Raw genomic sequence first — 13,876 nt, forward strand, 5'->3', positions numbered from 1 at the left:
AGTTAAGTTCTTTTATTCTTGGGTTATTCAAACAAAAAGGCAAGCATGCAATTAAGCTTAATTAGTTCCTTCAAAGTTATCTTACTACAATAAGTTATGCCCAACAAAGCTATTCAAATAACTGTGCCCAACAAGGCTACTCAAGTTGCTGTAAGTATTGCTACCCAACTAGGCTACTCATTCACACAATACTCACATATATTCTCAAAACAAGTGATCAGGCTGGATCAGTGGGCTAGGAAACAGACTTAGGGTGTCCCCTGCTCCAACTTTGGGTTCTGGCTTCATTGCAGTCGTCTCTTTATACACAATTTGTTTACTCAAACTCCACGTGTACGGTACATCTTGGCCCAACCATATCAGGGACTTTACACCCTCGCTGTCCGCTCCAAGACTCCTACTGCATTCCTTACACCCACTAATGCACTACCTGGTATCACCAACAAAAAAAATCACTCATACATGCAGCCAGAATCTCTCATTATCAATAGTACACACATTCTAGCAAAGTGAATTTCCTAGTGAGTTAGTTTATGAAAATGCTAACTATGGCTGCATAACAAAAGTTCATAAAAAGTTCACATCACAGGCCTTCTATATGCAGGCCTTCTATATTGCTAATATCATATTTGTAATATATTCATAACATATAAAATACATAAAATATATAACAAAATGCCCAGTTCCTAAGAATTTTTGTCTCTCTCTTAAGACAGCTTCAACCACCGCAGTTTCTTCCAATCTGTCTAGCACAGTGTTTTTCAACCAGTGTGTCGTGGCACACTAGTGTGCCGTGAGACATGGTCAGGTGTGCCGCGAAGAAGGAAGCTCATGTTCCGGTCTTGCAACTTTTTGCTGAGAGAGAGAGAGTGAGAGAGATAGAGAAAGAGGGAGAAAGAAAGCAAGAGAGTGAGAGAGAGAGAAAGCAAGAGAAAGAGAGAGAAAAGCAAGAGAGAAAGCAAGGGAGAGCGAAAGAGAGAAAGAAAAGCAAGAGAGAAAGAAAGCAAGAGAGAGAGAAAAGGAGAGGAAGGGAGAGAGAGAGAGAAATGGGAGAAAAAGGGGGAGGAAAAAAGAAATGAGAAAATAATTGAGACAGAGAATGAGAGGAAAGAGAGAGAAACAAAAGAAAGAGAGAAGTGACTCTTGATTTAAAGCATATGATAAAAAGCACCCAAAGAATAAGAGAGAAAAACCCCCCAGCCCTCACCTGTTTTTGGAAATAGTTCAAGAGTGTGTATGTATACACACACACACACACAGCGGGGGAGGAGACAGTGATGGAAAAAGAGAGAAGTGTGTCTTAGGGTGTCATTTTGTGTCATTTTGGTTGGTGGTGTGCCCCAGGATTTTGTAAATGTAAAAAAATGTGCCGCGGCTCAAAAAAGGTTGAAAATCACTGGTCTAGCACATGCCATCTGTTTGTCTACTAGCTGAAGGTAGAGAAGAGGAAGTGACCAACTTTACCACTGCAACGTGAAGGTGCTTTTAAGACAGGCTTTCTTCGTAGGTGGCCATAGAAATGCTAGTTCATTGTAAAAGTGGAGCATTTTGCAAAATCACTGCTAGTTCTTTAACAAAGATAGAAATGGGAACTAAGGGGTCTTGTGATATTTAGCTTTGTTCCAATATTTATGTAATTGATAGTATACCTTGTCACTATGATTCCCACTTAACTCTAAACCATATGCAGACTTCAATAATATAATGATGGCTTTGCTCTGTTTTTCTATCAAATTTAATGTGTTTTCAAATTTAAACAAAACAAGGTAAATCAGAAATAACTCAAGCATTAGGCTGGGGAGGAAAACAAGAAAAGAAACAAAGATCAATACATATTAGAACAATTAAATATATAGTGGTAACAAATTTTTTAAAAAAATGAAAGCACAATCCCATCGAGACACATATATTTGGAGAAGTCCAGATGTTTCAAGAAAAATATAACATATCACTAACTATGGCATTTATCTGGCTGGAGTGGCCAAAATTCTTCATGAATCCAGGTGCTAAAAATTTGTTAGGATTATTATGACAAATCACAAAGTAATTCTGAAAGTTAAACATATTTTTAAAAATTTCTGCACTATCTTGTAAATCAAATATGGGCAATATTTTATTTTATTTTTATTTGTTTGTTTGTTTTGTCAAGTACATATTGGTGGTATACAAAGAAATAATAATATTCATATACATGATACTAGTAAAAAAGAAATATTAGGACAAGGGACAGAAGGCACCCTGGTGCACTTATGCACGTCCCTTACTGGTCTCTTAGGAATCGGGAGAGGTCAACAGTAGATAGTCTAAGGGCAAAGTTTTGGGGGTTAGGTGATGATACTATAGAGTCTGGTAGTGAGTTTCATGCATCAAATACAGTGATCCTTCATTTATCACGGGTGATCTGTTCCAAGACCACCCGCGATAAACTAAAATCCCCAAAGTAGGATTTCCATTTTTAAACCCCCACACGTTGCCCCTCACTTCCCACAGTGGTCTCCTCCGGCACCCAGAACACCTGCAGCCACTCTCCTCCATGCCTGTCAGCCTCATCGAGGTCAGAGCCAAGCCTGAGCCTCCTTTTGCCTGCCTAGCTGGGCCTTCATTTTTTTTGCCTCTTGGCTGCGCGCACTTCCAACTCCTTGCCCAGCTGCTTCCCTGGGTTGTGGTGCTTCCAGAGCCCCATCTGGCTCACCTTCCTTCCCCCGTTAGTTTGGGGGTATCTGCTCCCCACTGCCTTCAAACCAAACTGATTTGGCTAGCTGGCTTGTTGATGACAGGGATGGGCGGCGGGTGACAAAAGAAAGAGACAGCAGAATTAAACCATGGTGCAAAATTCAAAGTTGGAGAAGAAGGTGCCGAAGAGCTTGATGCATCTTTCTTTCATCCCCTCCCCATCCCTGCCATCAACAAGTCAGCCAGCCAAATCAGTTTGGCTTGAAGGCAGTGGGGAGCAGAAATCCCTGAACTAAGGGAGGGCATTCAGGGGAAAAGCCTGGGGGGTGGCAGGGGAGGAAGATTTCCCCATTGGCTCGCTGCCCCTTCCTCACCTCAGTGTCATAGGACGGCCGCCGTAGAAGCAGTGGCGGCAGCAGCAGCAGCCACCGCCACCTGTGCTCACTTCCGGTTCCTTCAGCAACTCACGATGCACTGAAGCCGTGGAAGGTGAAGAGCAAAGTCACAAGTGATCATTGTACTTGGTTACCAAAGTCGTATTTCTTGCAGTTGAGTTTAGAGTGGTTTACATTAAGTTTGTATCTGTTGTGTGCTCGTGTGTTGCTGTGGTTGAAGCTGAAGTAGTCATTGCCAGGAAGGACATTGTAGCAGATGATTTTATGGGCTATGCTTAGATCATGTTTAAGGCAACATAGTTCTAAGCTTTCTAAACCTAGGATTGTAAGTCTAGTTGCATAGGGTATTCTGTTGTGAGTGGAGGAGTGGAGGGCTCTTCTGTTCAAGTATCTCTGGACATGTATATCTCTGTATCTCTGGAGTGTTTATGTCCAAAATGTGGTGTGAGTTCCAGACAGATGAGTTGTATTCAAGGATTCGTCTGGTGAAAGTTTTTTAAAACAAATAGTTTATTTAGTTTTAAATATTGAGGGAGGGAGGGAAAGGGGAAATGCAAAGGGAAAATGTACATAATAACAGCAAATCTCGAGATATACATATACTCGGTTGAGATACATCATAATATGATTTGTATATATTTAGGTGTATCTTACAATATTTACAAGAAAAGAAAAAAAAGAGTAAGTAGAGGAGTAGAGAATATGAAAGAGATAACTTAGCAGGTGTACAGAAATGTTAGGCTTATGGGGGAGGAGATGCCTGCAATATAGCAGGCATTTTTGGAATTTACAACTATTCATTTGGTTGAATGATTAGTGTATATGTTGAGAAAAAGGAGGTAAATCTGTAAAGAGCTTAAAGTAATAAGTGTTTAGTATTTATGTGTAGGTATAAACAAGATAATATTTCAAATAATTTTTTTTTACAAGTTGTGTAGGAGGAGTCAAGTTAAGTTTTAAGTTGTTTGTAATCGATAGTCAATCTTTTTCCTTTATTGTTATCTGTTATCAGGTGGAACAATTAAAAGACTTGAGACATTTCTTTTTTCTTTCCAAAATTTTTGATGAAAGCCGGTGAAAGTTTTGTATGCTCTGGTTAGTGTGAGATTACTGGAGCAGAAGCTACATGGGATTAAGTTAACAACTCTTGAAGCCTTTTTGGCGATGTTGTTGCAGTGCGCTTTGGCACTTAAGTCATTTGATATAAGTCTTTTACAGAGTGAGGGTTGTCTGGAAAGTCTTGTTTATTCAGCTTGTATATGGTGTTCTGATTTTTTTTTACCAATGTGTAGGACAGAGCATTTGTTGGTTGAGATTTGGAGTTGCCAGATGTTTGACCATTCGGACACAAAGTCAAGGTCTTTCTGGAGAGTAGCCGTGTTATTGGGGGCGTTGAAAAATTTTATATCATCAGCGAAGAGAACACAATTGCTCGTAATGTAATCGCAAAGGTCATTTATGTAGAGTATGAAGAGTGTTGGTCCAAGTATCCTGCCTTGGAGTACCCCGCTCTTAACCGGAACAGGATTAGATATGGTGCTCCCTATTTTGACAACTTGTTGACTGTTAGATAGGAATGCAGTTATCCAACTGTTTTAGAAGTAGTTTGTCATGAACCACTGATAAATAGCCTTCCATTTTCCCTTAACCCCAGCCAGCATGACTGATGATGAGCAATAGTGCAATTTTACTTTCACAATATCTGGAGAGCGATAAGTGAGTAAAGAGGTCTCCCCCCAAAATAGATATACTTGTCTTCAGGTTTAGATGCCTTTTGTCAACAGTAACAAACTAAAATATGTATTACATGAATAATCCATTCATTTTGGACTACAGAAGCACAGAAGCTAAAAAGAACAGATTTCACGTACTAGGTTGCAAATGGAATGATAAAAGTTGCAGTTTGTTGGACAGGAAATGTTTGTTGCCGAATTCTCTGCTGGCGCCAGTTGCAGTGGAGCTGCATCACACAGTGGCTGCCATTTTCAGTGGGCGGTTCATGGGGGCGATCTCACGAGGAATCGCGAGATCGCCCAAAAGGCATTGTGCCAAGGGGTGGAGTGAGGGGACGGTATATAAAGCATCCCCTCATTCTGCCACCTTTTTTTGGATCTCATCTTCAAGAGAAGAGGACAGAGACCAGGACAGCATGGGACAGTCAACTCGCCAAGGCTACATGGAAGGAAAACTGGCGAGTAACCTCCGCAAGGCCTGGGGGGTGACTAGGACAGTTAGGGAGGTGGCCCAGGAGGGAGATGGTATCATCAGGGCCAAGCCTACAAGGCAGCGGGGCCTGGGTATTGAAGGGGCTAGCACATGAATGGCAGCATTGAGAACAAAGGAATGGGTGAGAGGGGCAGCCAGGCCTTAAAGAACATATGGATGGCACTGAGAAGGCAGCACTACAATGGGGTCTTCTTTTGGTGGCAAGACCGATTACTGGAGGCAGAGCTACAGGTAAAATCAGACACTGCCTCTAGTGGGTTCAGGGTAGTGATAAGGGGGACCAGTGGTGCTACTCAAGTTGGCCAGGTAGGTGGTTGCTGGCAGATATAAGTAGGGGCTTCACATTTCTGGAATTCTTCCCAATAGTAGTAGCAGTGGAGGTTTGGGGTGCCCAATTCGTGGGCAAAATGGTCCACTTCTGGCGCAATAATCAAGTGGTGGTCCATGTAATCAATACTTTGTCCTCCAGGATTGAGCGGTTCATGTGCTTGGTAAGGCATTTGGTGAGCAGGTGCTTGGAATTCACATCTTGGAAAGCACATCTTGTTTTTGGCATGTCATGTACCACGCATCGAGAATGACATAGCTGATGCGCTCTCACGGGGGCAGTAGGCCAGGTTCTGGCAGCTTGCTCCATGAGCAAAAGTACAACTAGAGGAAGTACCCCAGCACCTGTGGAGGCTTGGAAAGCTGAGGTAGACAGTGTGCTGGACATGTCAGTGGTGACAAATACCAGGGCGATGTACCAGCGGTCAGGTAGGGAATTTTGTGTCTACCGCCAGCAGAGGGAATACGAACAGTACTGGCCCATTTCAGTGGACCACCTGCTTGAGTTTTGTGTGGTTAACAGACAGAATGGTTTATTGGCCTGCACCATAAGAGGTAAGCTAGTGGATTTGGCATTCATCGCCAAGTCTAGTGGTTTCAGGGACTCCTACACAAACTACTGGAGGGCTGGTTTAGGGAGATAGGGCAAACATTTGGCATTTTGTCCATTTGTCCATTTGGCAGCGATGGGGGGCAAGGGGGCATGCTTTGCCACCCCGCTTACAAGATGAGCTTGTTTCATACAGTGGTCATTTGGGGGCCTATAGGGTCAGCAAAGTGCTCGCAGCGGCAAAGGATGATTGTTCCCAACAAGCCTTTGGGGTCAGGGGCCTCATGCTGGATGGGGAGGTGGCACTCTTTTGACTTAGAAGGTCCAAGATGGACCAGCGGGGAAAGGGGGCAATAATTAACCTGGGTGTACCCAGTCTTGACAGTATACCAGGCACTGATTGAGGTGAGCTCAGGTTATTTGTTTAGCCACAGGGATGGCTCATCCCTGACGCAGTATGAATTCTGGGCAATGGCTAGTAGGGCCTTCCGCCACATGGACCTAGACCCACGGGAGTATGGTACCCACTCTTTCAGAATTGGGGCAACCACCACTGTGGCTGCAGCAAGGCTCAATTTGGAGCAGATACAAACAGTGGGCAGATGGAGGTCTGTGGCATTTCAAACATACATTCACTTCCATATATAAGCATTAAGTAGGATGAGGGGTTTAACACAGCTTTGTTTTCTTTCTGGATGGTCTTGAGGGGAAGAAGCCCAGGGTCCTGATTTGCGGCCACAGAATGGTGTTCTGGGCTGGAAGGAGAGCTTCGCAGGTGTGCCTTTTAGACACAGCTAAAGCTGAGCCAGTGGGTCAGGGTGCAATGGCTCAGAAGGAGAGGCATGAGATGGGATGGGCTTCTCCCATTACTGTTTGATAGCAGGGCTGTCAGTGTTGTGCCCAAATGAATGGTGTTGCACCTGGGTGGCAATGACCTTGGTGCTATGAAAGGTGTCACCTTGCTGTGGTAGACGTTTGAGTACCTCTGGGTCATTAAAAGACAATGGCTGGGCATGCAGCTGCTGTGGTCAAACATGATTCCTCAAAGGGCATGGAGATATGCCAGTGATCCAAAGGGCATGAACAAGGCCAGAAAAAGGGTAAACAAAGCAGTTAGAAAAAATAGTGTTATAGTTTGGGGGGAGGTCATAAACTATCCCGACATTAGGGTCTCACAGGAGGGGTTGTACAGGGCTGATGGTGTGACAAGGATAATGACATTTTCTTGGTGGAGGTGCCTACGGCAACTGTGTGATCTCCTTTAGGGCATTTTTTGGAAGGTGATGGGTGGCCCCTCACCAGAAGCTCCAGGCAGATCCCGCCTGAGTAACGGAGGGAGGATGCCCTTGGGGCTCACTGGCCAGGGCCTCCTGGGGGAAACTGGGGGCGAGCTTTCCCACACACTGAGGGGCATGGCTGAGGGCAAGGGAGGGTGGGGATCTCTCCCCTTGTGCAGCAAGGAGCTTTCTCCCATAGTTGCCTAGAAAAGTTATTGTCAGGGTTTTTTTCCGCCCCATGTGGTCTTACCTCTGCAGATCTATTATAGGTGACAAGAAATAATGAACTAATAAAGTGACCCATAAAACCCATTCTGTTCTCTGTGTGTTATTCCGCCTCCACCGCAACAAACTGATCTGTCCAAGTTGCAGGAAAACACTGGCATCTGTAATATGATACAACCTTTGTTTGATACAGGCTTTGTGGGATATACAATACTGTACCTCCTCAGTAGTTTTATTGATGCAGTAGCTTTAATTTCAAAGCTCAAAGAACATTATAAAGTGGACCCATGTTTCAGCTAAGTTGTCTTCAACTTCACAAAGCAAATGAAGTTATTTTCCCCCAGTTCCCAGCTTGCTGTTTACAAACAAAATGCTGCCTAGTGCAAAGAAAACCCTAGATTGTTGTCAATTCTCTTTGTTACATGAATTCTAACTTCCTCATAAGTTTGCATGCCACTTCTCTAAACCAACAGACATTCTCACCTTGGGCTGAAGTATGAACCATCCATCAATTTGATCTTCAAAGTTCCAGGAGTCCAAGGGAATCTCTACTTCTCCCAGAAAACTATTATGCCCAAATCTGTCATAATGCCAGACAGAAAGTTGCAGAGTCCGAGTCTCAAGCTGTGTGTGGCTAATGACATACTGTTGAGTTAGGATAGAAAAGGGGTGTATTTTTAAGGGAAATATTTTAGGAACCAGTGAGAGTATGGAACTTCTAAGTATGTCTAAAGGTATTAACAGATAATGAATGATGCAATATTTTTCCTTCATACTAGTGCAATTTAAATTATGAAGGGAAAATGCCGAGTCTACGGAGAGGGGCGGCATACAAATCTAATAAATAAATAAATAAAATAAATAAAATGCAAATATTTTCCTGAAAACCTGTTTACACATCTTAAACTGTAGTGCTTCAATCTTTTCCTGTATGCATATTGATTTTACCCATTACTGTATTAAAATAGAAAGAAAATGAACTGGTGATACTAAATTCTCCAAAACTGATAAAAGTATTTTTTATTAAGAAACTTGTTCTTTAAATTCCACAAGTGTTTCACATTTTAAAATCTTTCTTGAATCATATAATAGACCCCACCCTTTAAAAGCAAATAAATAAATAAATGAGAAATCCTTGGTGTTCTCTGAGCTCAGAGAGAACCAAGAACTCTTCATTTCAACCCCAAGTTACAAATATTCTTATTTAAATAAATGGGAAGCAAATGCACAGGAAGAACACAGAAGTGTCAGTTTAATGTATACATTGTGCAAGCTTCTCAAACAAATTATAAAGGAACATGTCTGTGAGCACTTGTATATATATATACTGCAATTAGCAGGAGCCAGTGTGGTTTTGTTGCAAACAAATTGTGCCAATGAACCTTATTTCCTTATTTAATAATAGAATTGAAGCTCAGTAGATTTGGAGTGTTCTCAGGTTTTCAGCAAAGCTTTTGACAGTTCTTCATAGTAAATATTTTTCTTAATACAGAATAATAAAATATTTAAAACACCCACAGTTGTTTTGAAATTGCATAACACAAAAATTTAGCCCTGCTGTTCAGGTCAAAGTTTGAGACCCTGTAAAAAATTTTCCCTGCATATTTGAAACTTGAAATTTCATGACTTTGAGTCATTTGAGGGGTTCTTTTTATGAGTATTTTTGGATGGTGGGGGGCTTAATTTTTGCTGGGCAAAAAAGGTCATACGTGTACTGTTCCCGGGTCAATTTGACCCGGACTAAAAAAGGTTTATTTTAGCTACTTAAATTTGGTTTCTTTTTTTTCACTGGTATACTAATTTGAACATTTCTGAAAACAATGAAATGAGAAATGAACTGAAAAAAATTAATGCTTATTTTTTATTTTGCTCATCCCCCTCTTTTTGTGCAATTTGTTCATTTTTATCTAGACTAGACTGCCAGTTGCAACTTTTTGGAAAACCTTTTGCATTGGATTACTAGTTTTAACATTTCTAAACATAATGAAATGAAAAATGAACTGAAAATTTGATGCTTATTTGTTTATTTTGCTCAGAAAATCCCCCACCCCATGCCTGTGTGCAATTTATTTAGGCTCCAAATCCCCAATATTTTTTGTACCTTTGGCATTGGTATGCTAAATTGAACATTCCTGATCATAAAAAAATATAAATGAACTGAAAAAAAATTGATGCTTATTTGTTTATTTTGCTCAGAACAGACCCATCCCCCGCCACCTGGCTGTGTGCAATTATTTTCATTTTATATATAGATTAGGCTGAAAATATTTTGAATATCCTTTTCCAAAGTAAGTACATGATACCCAGACAACTAATTTTATGAAAGAAATCCATTTTACTAAAAACAAGTATGTAATTTTGAATTTACAGCATAATCTATATATAAAATGAAAAAATTGCACACAGCCTGGTGGTGGTGGGGCTTTTCTGAGCAAAATAAACAAATAAGCATCTTTTTTCAGTTCATTTTTCATTTCATTATGTTCAGAAATGTTCAAACTAGTAATCCAATGCAAAAAGTTTTCAAAAAAGTTGGAACTGGCAACTAGATCTAGATAAAAATGAACAAAATTGCACAAAAGGGGGGGGGTAGGCTTTTATGAGCAAAATAAAAAAAATAAGCATTAATTTTTTTCCAGTTCATTTTTCATTTCATTGTATTCAGAAATGTTCAAATTAGTATCCCAGTGAAAAAAGTTTTCAAAAACCCCAAATTTAAGTAGCTAAAATAAACCTGTTTTAGTCCGGGTCAAATTGACCTGGGAACAGTACAAGTGTGACAGTTTCACGAACAGAACAGAACAGAATAAGTAACATGGCAAATATGGAATAGAAGATATTACTGTTAGATGGGCTTAGTTAGCTGAACAATGTCGTTTTATCTTAGAGAGAAGAATCAAGTGGAATGCCACTGATTATTTTGATCGTATGCAATTCAAAATGTTTATAAATGACTGAGATGATGGAACTGGATGACACAAGGTTTTGTGGATGATGTAAATATGTGAGAGTGGCTTCAGATGAAACAAAAAATTCAAAAATATCTAGGGAAAGTGGACTGAAACACAGGACATAGACTTGTAATATTAAGGAAACTCAGGACTGAAGACTAGAATGGGAAGTTGAAAAATATCCCTGAGAAAAGAGCAAATCACTTATATGCACAACCCCAAAACTAGTTGGACATGTCCACAGAGTCATAAGAAACATCTTTACCATGCAGGTACTGTGCAGCAAGTGGTGGGATTCAGCTGGTCTGCACCAGTTTATGAGAACCATTTGTTAACTCTTGTGGAGTTCTGTGAACCAGATGAATAGTCAAGGCTGCCTGCCTGCCTGCTGATTAATTTTTAATTTAATTAATGTTTTAAAAAATTATTAGATTTGTATGCTGCCCCTCTCCAAAGACTTGGGGCGGCTCACAACAACATAAACAGTGTACAAATCCAATTTTAAAAAATACAATTTAAAACCCTTATAATAAAATAATCACCCAATCCAATCAAACCATACACCAACCTTGACAATTGGGGTGTGTGTTAATTTCCCCATGCCTGGTGGCAGAGATTAGTTTTTAATGACTTATGAAAGGCAAGGAGGGCAGTCCTAATATCTGGGGGGAGTTAGTTCCAGAGAGCTGGGGCTGCCACAGAGAAGGATCTTCCCCTGGGTCCCGCCAGATGACATTGTTTAGTCGATGGGACCTGGAGAAGGCTAACTCTGTGGGACCTAATCGGCTGCTGGGATTCGTGTGGCAGAAGGTGGTCTTGGAGGTATTCTGGTCTAATGCCACATAGGGCTTTATAGGTCATAACCAACACTTTGAATTGTGACCGGAAATTGATCAGCAGCCAGTGCAGCCATTATTGTTTGTAATTAACCAAAGGAAGGGGGGGGGATATAACTGCACAGACCTTTCCTCAGCAAATTTTTTTTAACCCCTTTAAACTCAGGGGGAGGGGTCCTGGAGCTGATGTCATAGCAAGAATGGCGAGCTTTCACAGGTTCTGTGCTAAGCTGCTGTATTCTACCTGACAGGAGGTCCAATGGGACTCAATTGGATCCAAGCCACCTTGGAGTGGTGGCAGAGGAAAAGGGGAAAGTTTTGCTGATCGCAGGGAGCCTGCAAACCCACTATTTGATCCCAGAAAATTCCTCATCCTGGTGAGGCAAAGGGAGAACACACTGAATAGTCTGATGCAATACGAAAGGCTTGGGTTCCTTGGAACTGAACTGATAAAATTAATTGGATACTTAGAAACAGATGGGGAAGACATAGAAATTTGTCCTTGACATCATTTGGTTCTTTGTGGATTACAAATACTTTGGATATAGTGAATTTTGGACTTAATTTGAAGGTAAGTGGAGACTTTTGAACTGCTGAATAAACGTGACGCGCAACTATTGAGGTTTTTTTGTCTGTGTGAGTGGGCCTTGCAGATTACAAATACCATTTCCTACAAGAAGAATAAATGGATTATGAGGGTTATTGAAGAGACTACCTAGACATTTTAGATGTTTGTTTATGTTTGTTTGTTTATTTAGATTTGTATGCCGCCCCTCTCCGCAGACTCGGGGCGGCTCACAACAAAGTGAAAAACAATTTACAACAAATCTAAATTTCTACTAAAAACATTTAAAAAACCCCATTTTCTAAACACACATACATACACACATATATAATTTGTACACACACACATACATACACACAGATATAATTTGTACAGAATTTAGAATTTAATTCAAAATTAAAGTTAAAATATAGTGAAGTTAGTTGGGAATTGAAAGGGAGGGGAAAAACAATTAAACACTTAATTGTTAATATTAAAAAGGGCATGAACAGGGAGTGGAGAATCTGGGAGAAACTTAAAGGCTGCTGAGGCACCACATTTACCCAAATGTGAGGGATATGGGAAAAATTGTAAGATACAAAGATATTTTAAATGACAAGAGGAAATTGAAAAGCAAACAGGAATTGAATAGCCAAGGGATAAATTTAGCATGGTGGCTGCATGTACAGATACAATCTAGATACAATAAAGATGTTAAAACATATGGTTTTTATAAAGAACCAACAGAATTGGATCAAATTTTAATAGGACCAGAAGAGAAACTGATGAAATAATTTGATAATCATTTATTGTCTATTAGACTAGAAGAGGAGCAAGTAAAAGAAACTATGATAGCATGGGCTAAAACTTTTGGGTATTCTATAGAATTGGACTGTCAAGGATTAATTGAATCCTAGGTGATATTCCATTATGTTACCATATAAGATAAAAGGAGGTTGTAAGCATGTTGAATGCTGAATCAGAGGGTGTAAACTGCAATCTGATTGGGCCAGAGCATCATAAAATGCAAAGCAACTTTACAATGAGTATCTGCTATTGTTGGAGGTGATATTGTTGGCTGTCTGGAGCAGTTTGAGCGTGAGTTAAATATTGAATTAGAGCCCTACTGTTGATATGGAGAAACCTGAACTGGTTTAGTATCTACGTGAAAGTAACCTTTACTACATATAGATAGAGTAAAGTTTGTTCTTGTAAATAGAAGACTAAGACAGAAGATATTTTGTTTGCATTGAAGCATAAAACTGTTTGCTACTGAAATGAATAAACTAACATTTGAAATAAAAGAAAATGAAGACACTGAATATTTTGTGGTATGGGACCTGTTCTATTGATGGTTGGATGAGAGAAACAGGAGTTAGAATTTTGAAAATTACAAGAGAAAGATTAATTTTATTATGCTTGTTTACTGTAACTTATTAATTTTGATTAGTACTAACAATTAATATATATTAATACTGATGGAAAAGCATTGTTATTATGATATTACTATTGGAGAATGCTATTATTGTTACTATGATGAACGTTACTCAAAAGAATTGCAACCAAACAACCCAGTTTATATGGATTTTGAACATGTTGCTCTTTTTATCTATATTAATTAAAAATGTAAAAAAACCCTCAATAAATAAAGTGAAAGAGGGTTTATTTTCCCCTTTTCTCTCCCATCAGCTAATAGCTCTGGGCAGATAACCAAGAACCATTTAACAGGCGAATACTTAGTTCCGATAACAAAACCACCGGACTGCTAAACACAGTCTGCAAAGAAAAAACAGAAACGTACAGATCATAAAGATTAACAGAGTTGAAAGGCATCTTGTAGGTCATCTAGTCCAACCCCCATCCAAGCAGAAG

The 13,876-nt window shown here is 40.0% G+C and overlaps 1 protein-coding gene across 7 annotated transcripts in view; it reads right to left on the bottom strand.

Annotated features, from left to right (window-relative positions):
* The window catches only part of SYTL5 (synaptotagmin like 5), a 287,041-nt gene that overhangs the window by 53,228 nt on the left and 219,937 nt on the right, over nucleotides 1-13,876 (bottom strand). For all 7 annotated transcript variants that reach the window (XM_070750583.1, XM_070750580.1, XM_070750584.1 and 4 more), the window contains one exon: nucleotides 8,157-8,318. In XM_070750583.1, coding sequence (XP_070606684.1) covers nucleotides 8,157-8,318 — 162 coding nt within the window. The remainder of the gene's footprint in view (nucleotides 1-8,156; nucleotides 8,319-13,876) is intronic.

Source organism: Erythrolamprus reginae, chromosome 4 (genome assembly GCF_031021105.1).
Source record: "Erythrolamprus reginae isolate rEryReg1 chromosome 4, rEryReg1.hap1, whole genome shotgun sequence".
NCBI classification, from domain to species: domain Eukaryota; kingdom Metazoa; phylum Chordata; class Lepidosauria; order Squamata; family Dipsadidae; genus Erythrolamprus; species Erythrolamprus reginae.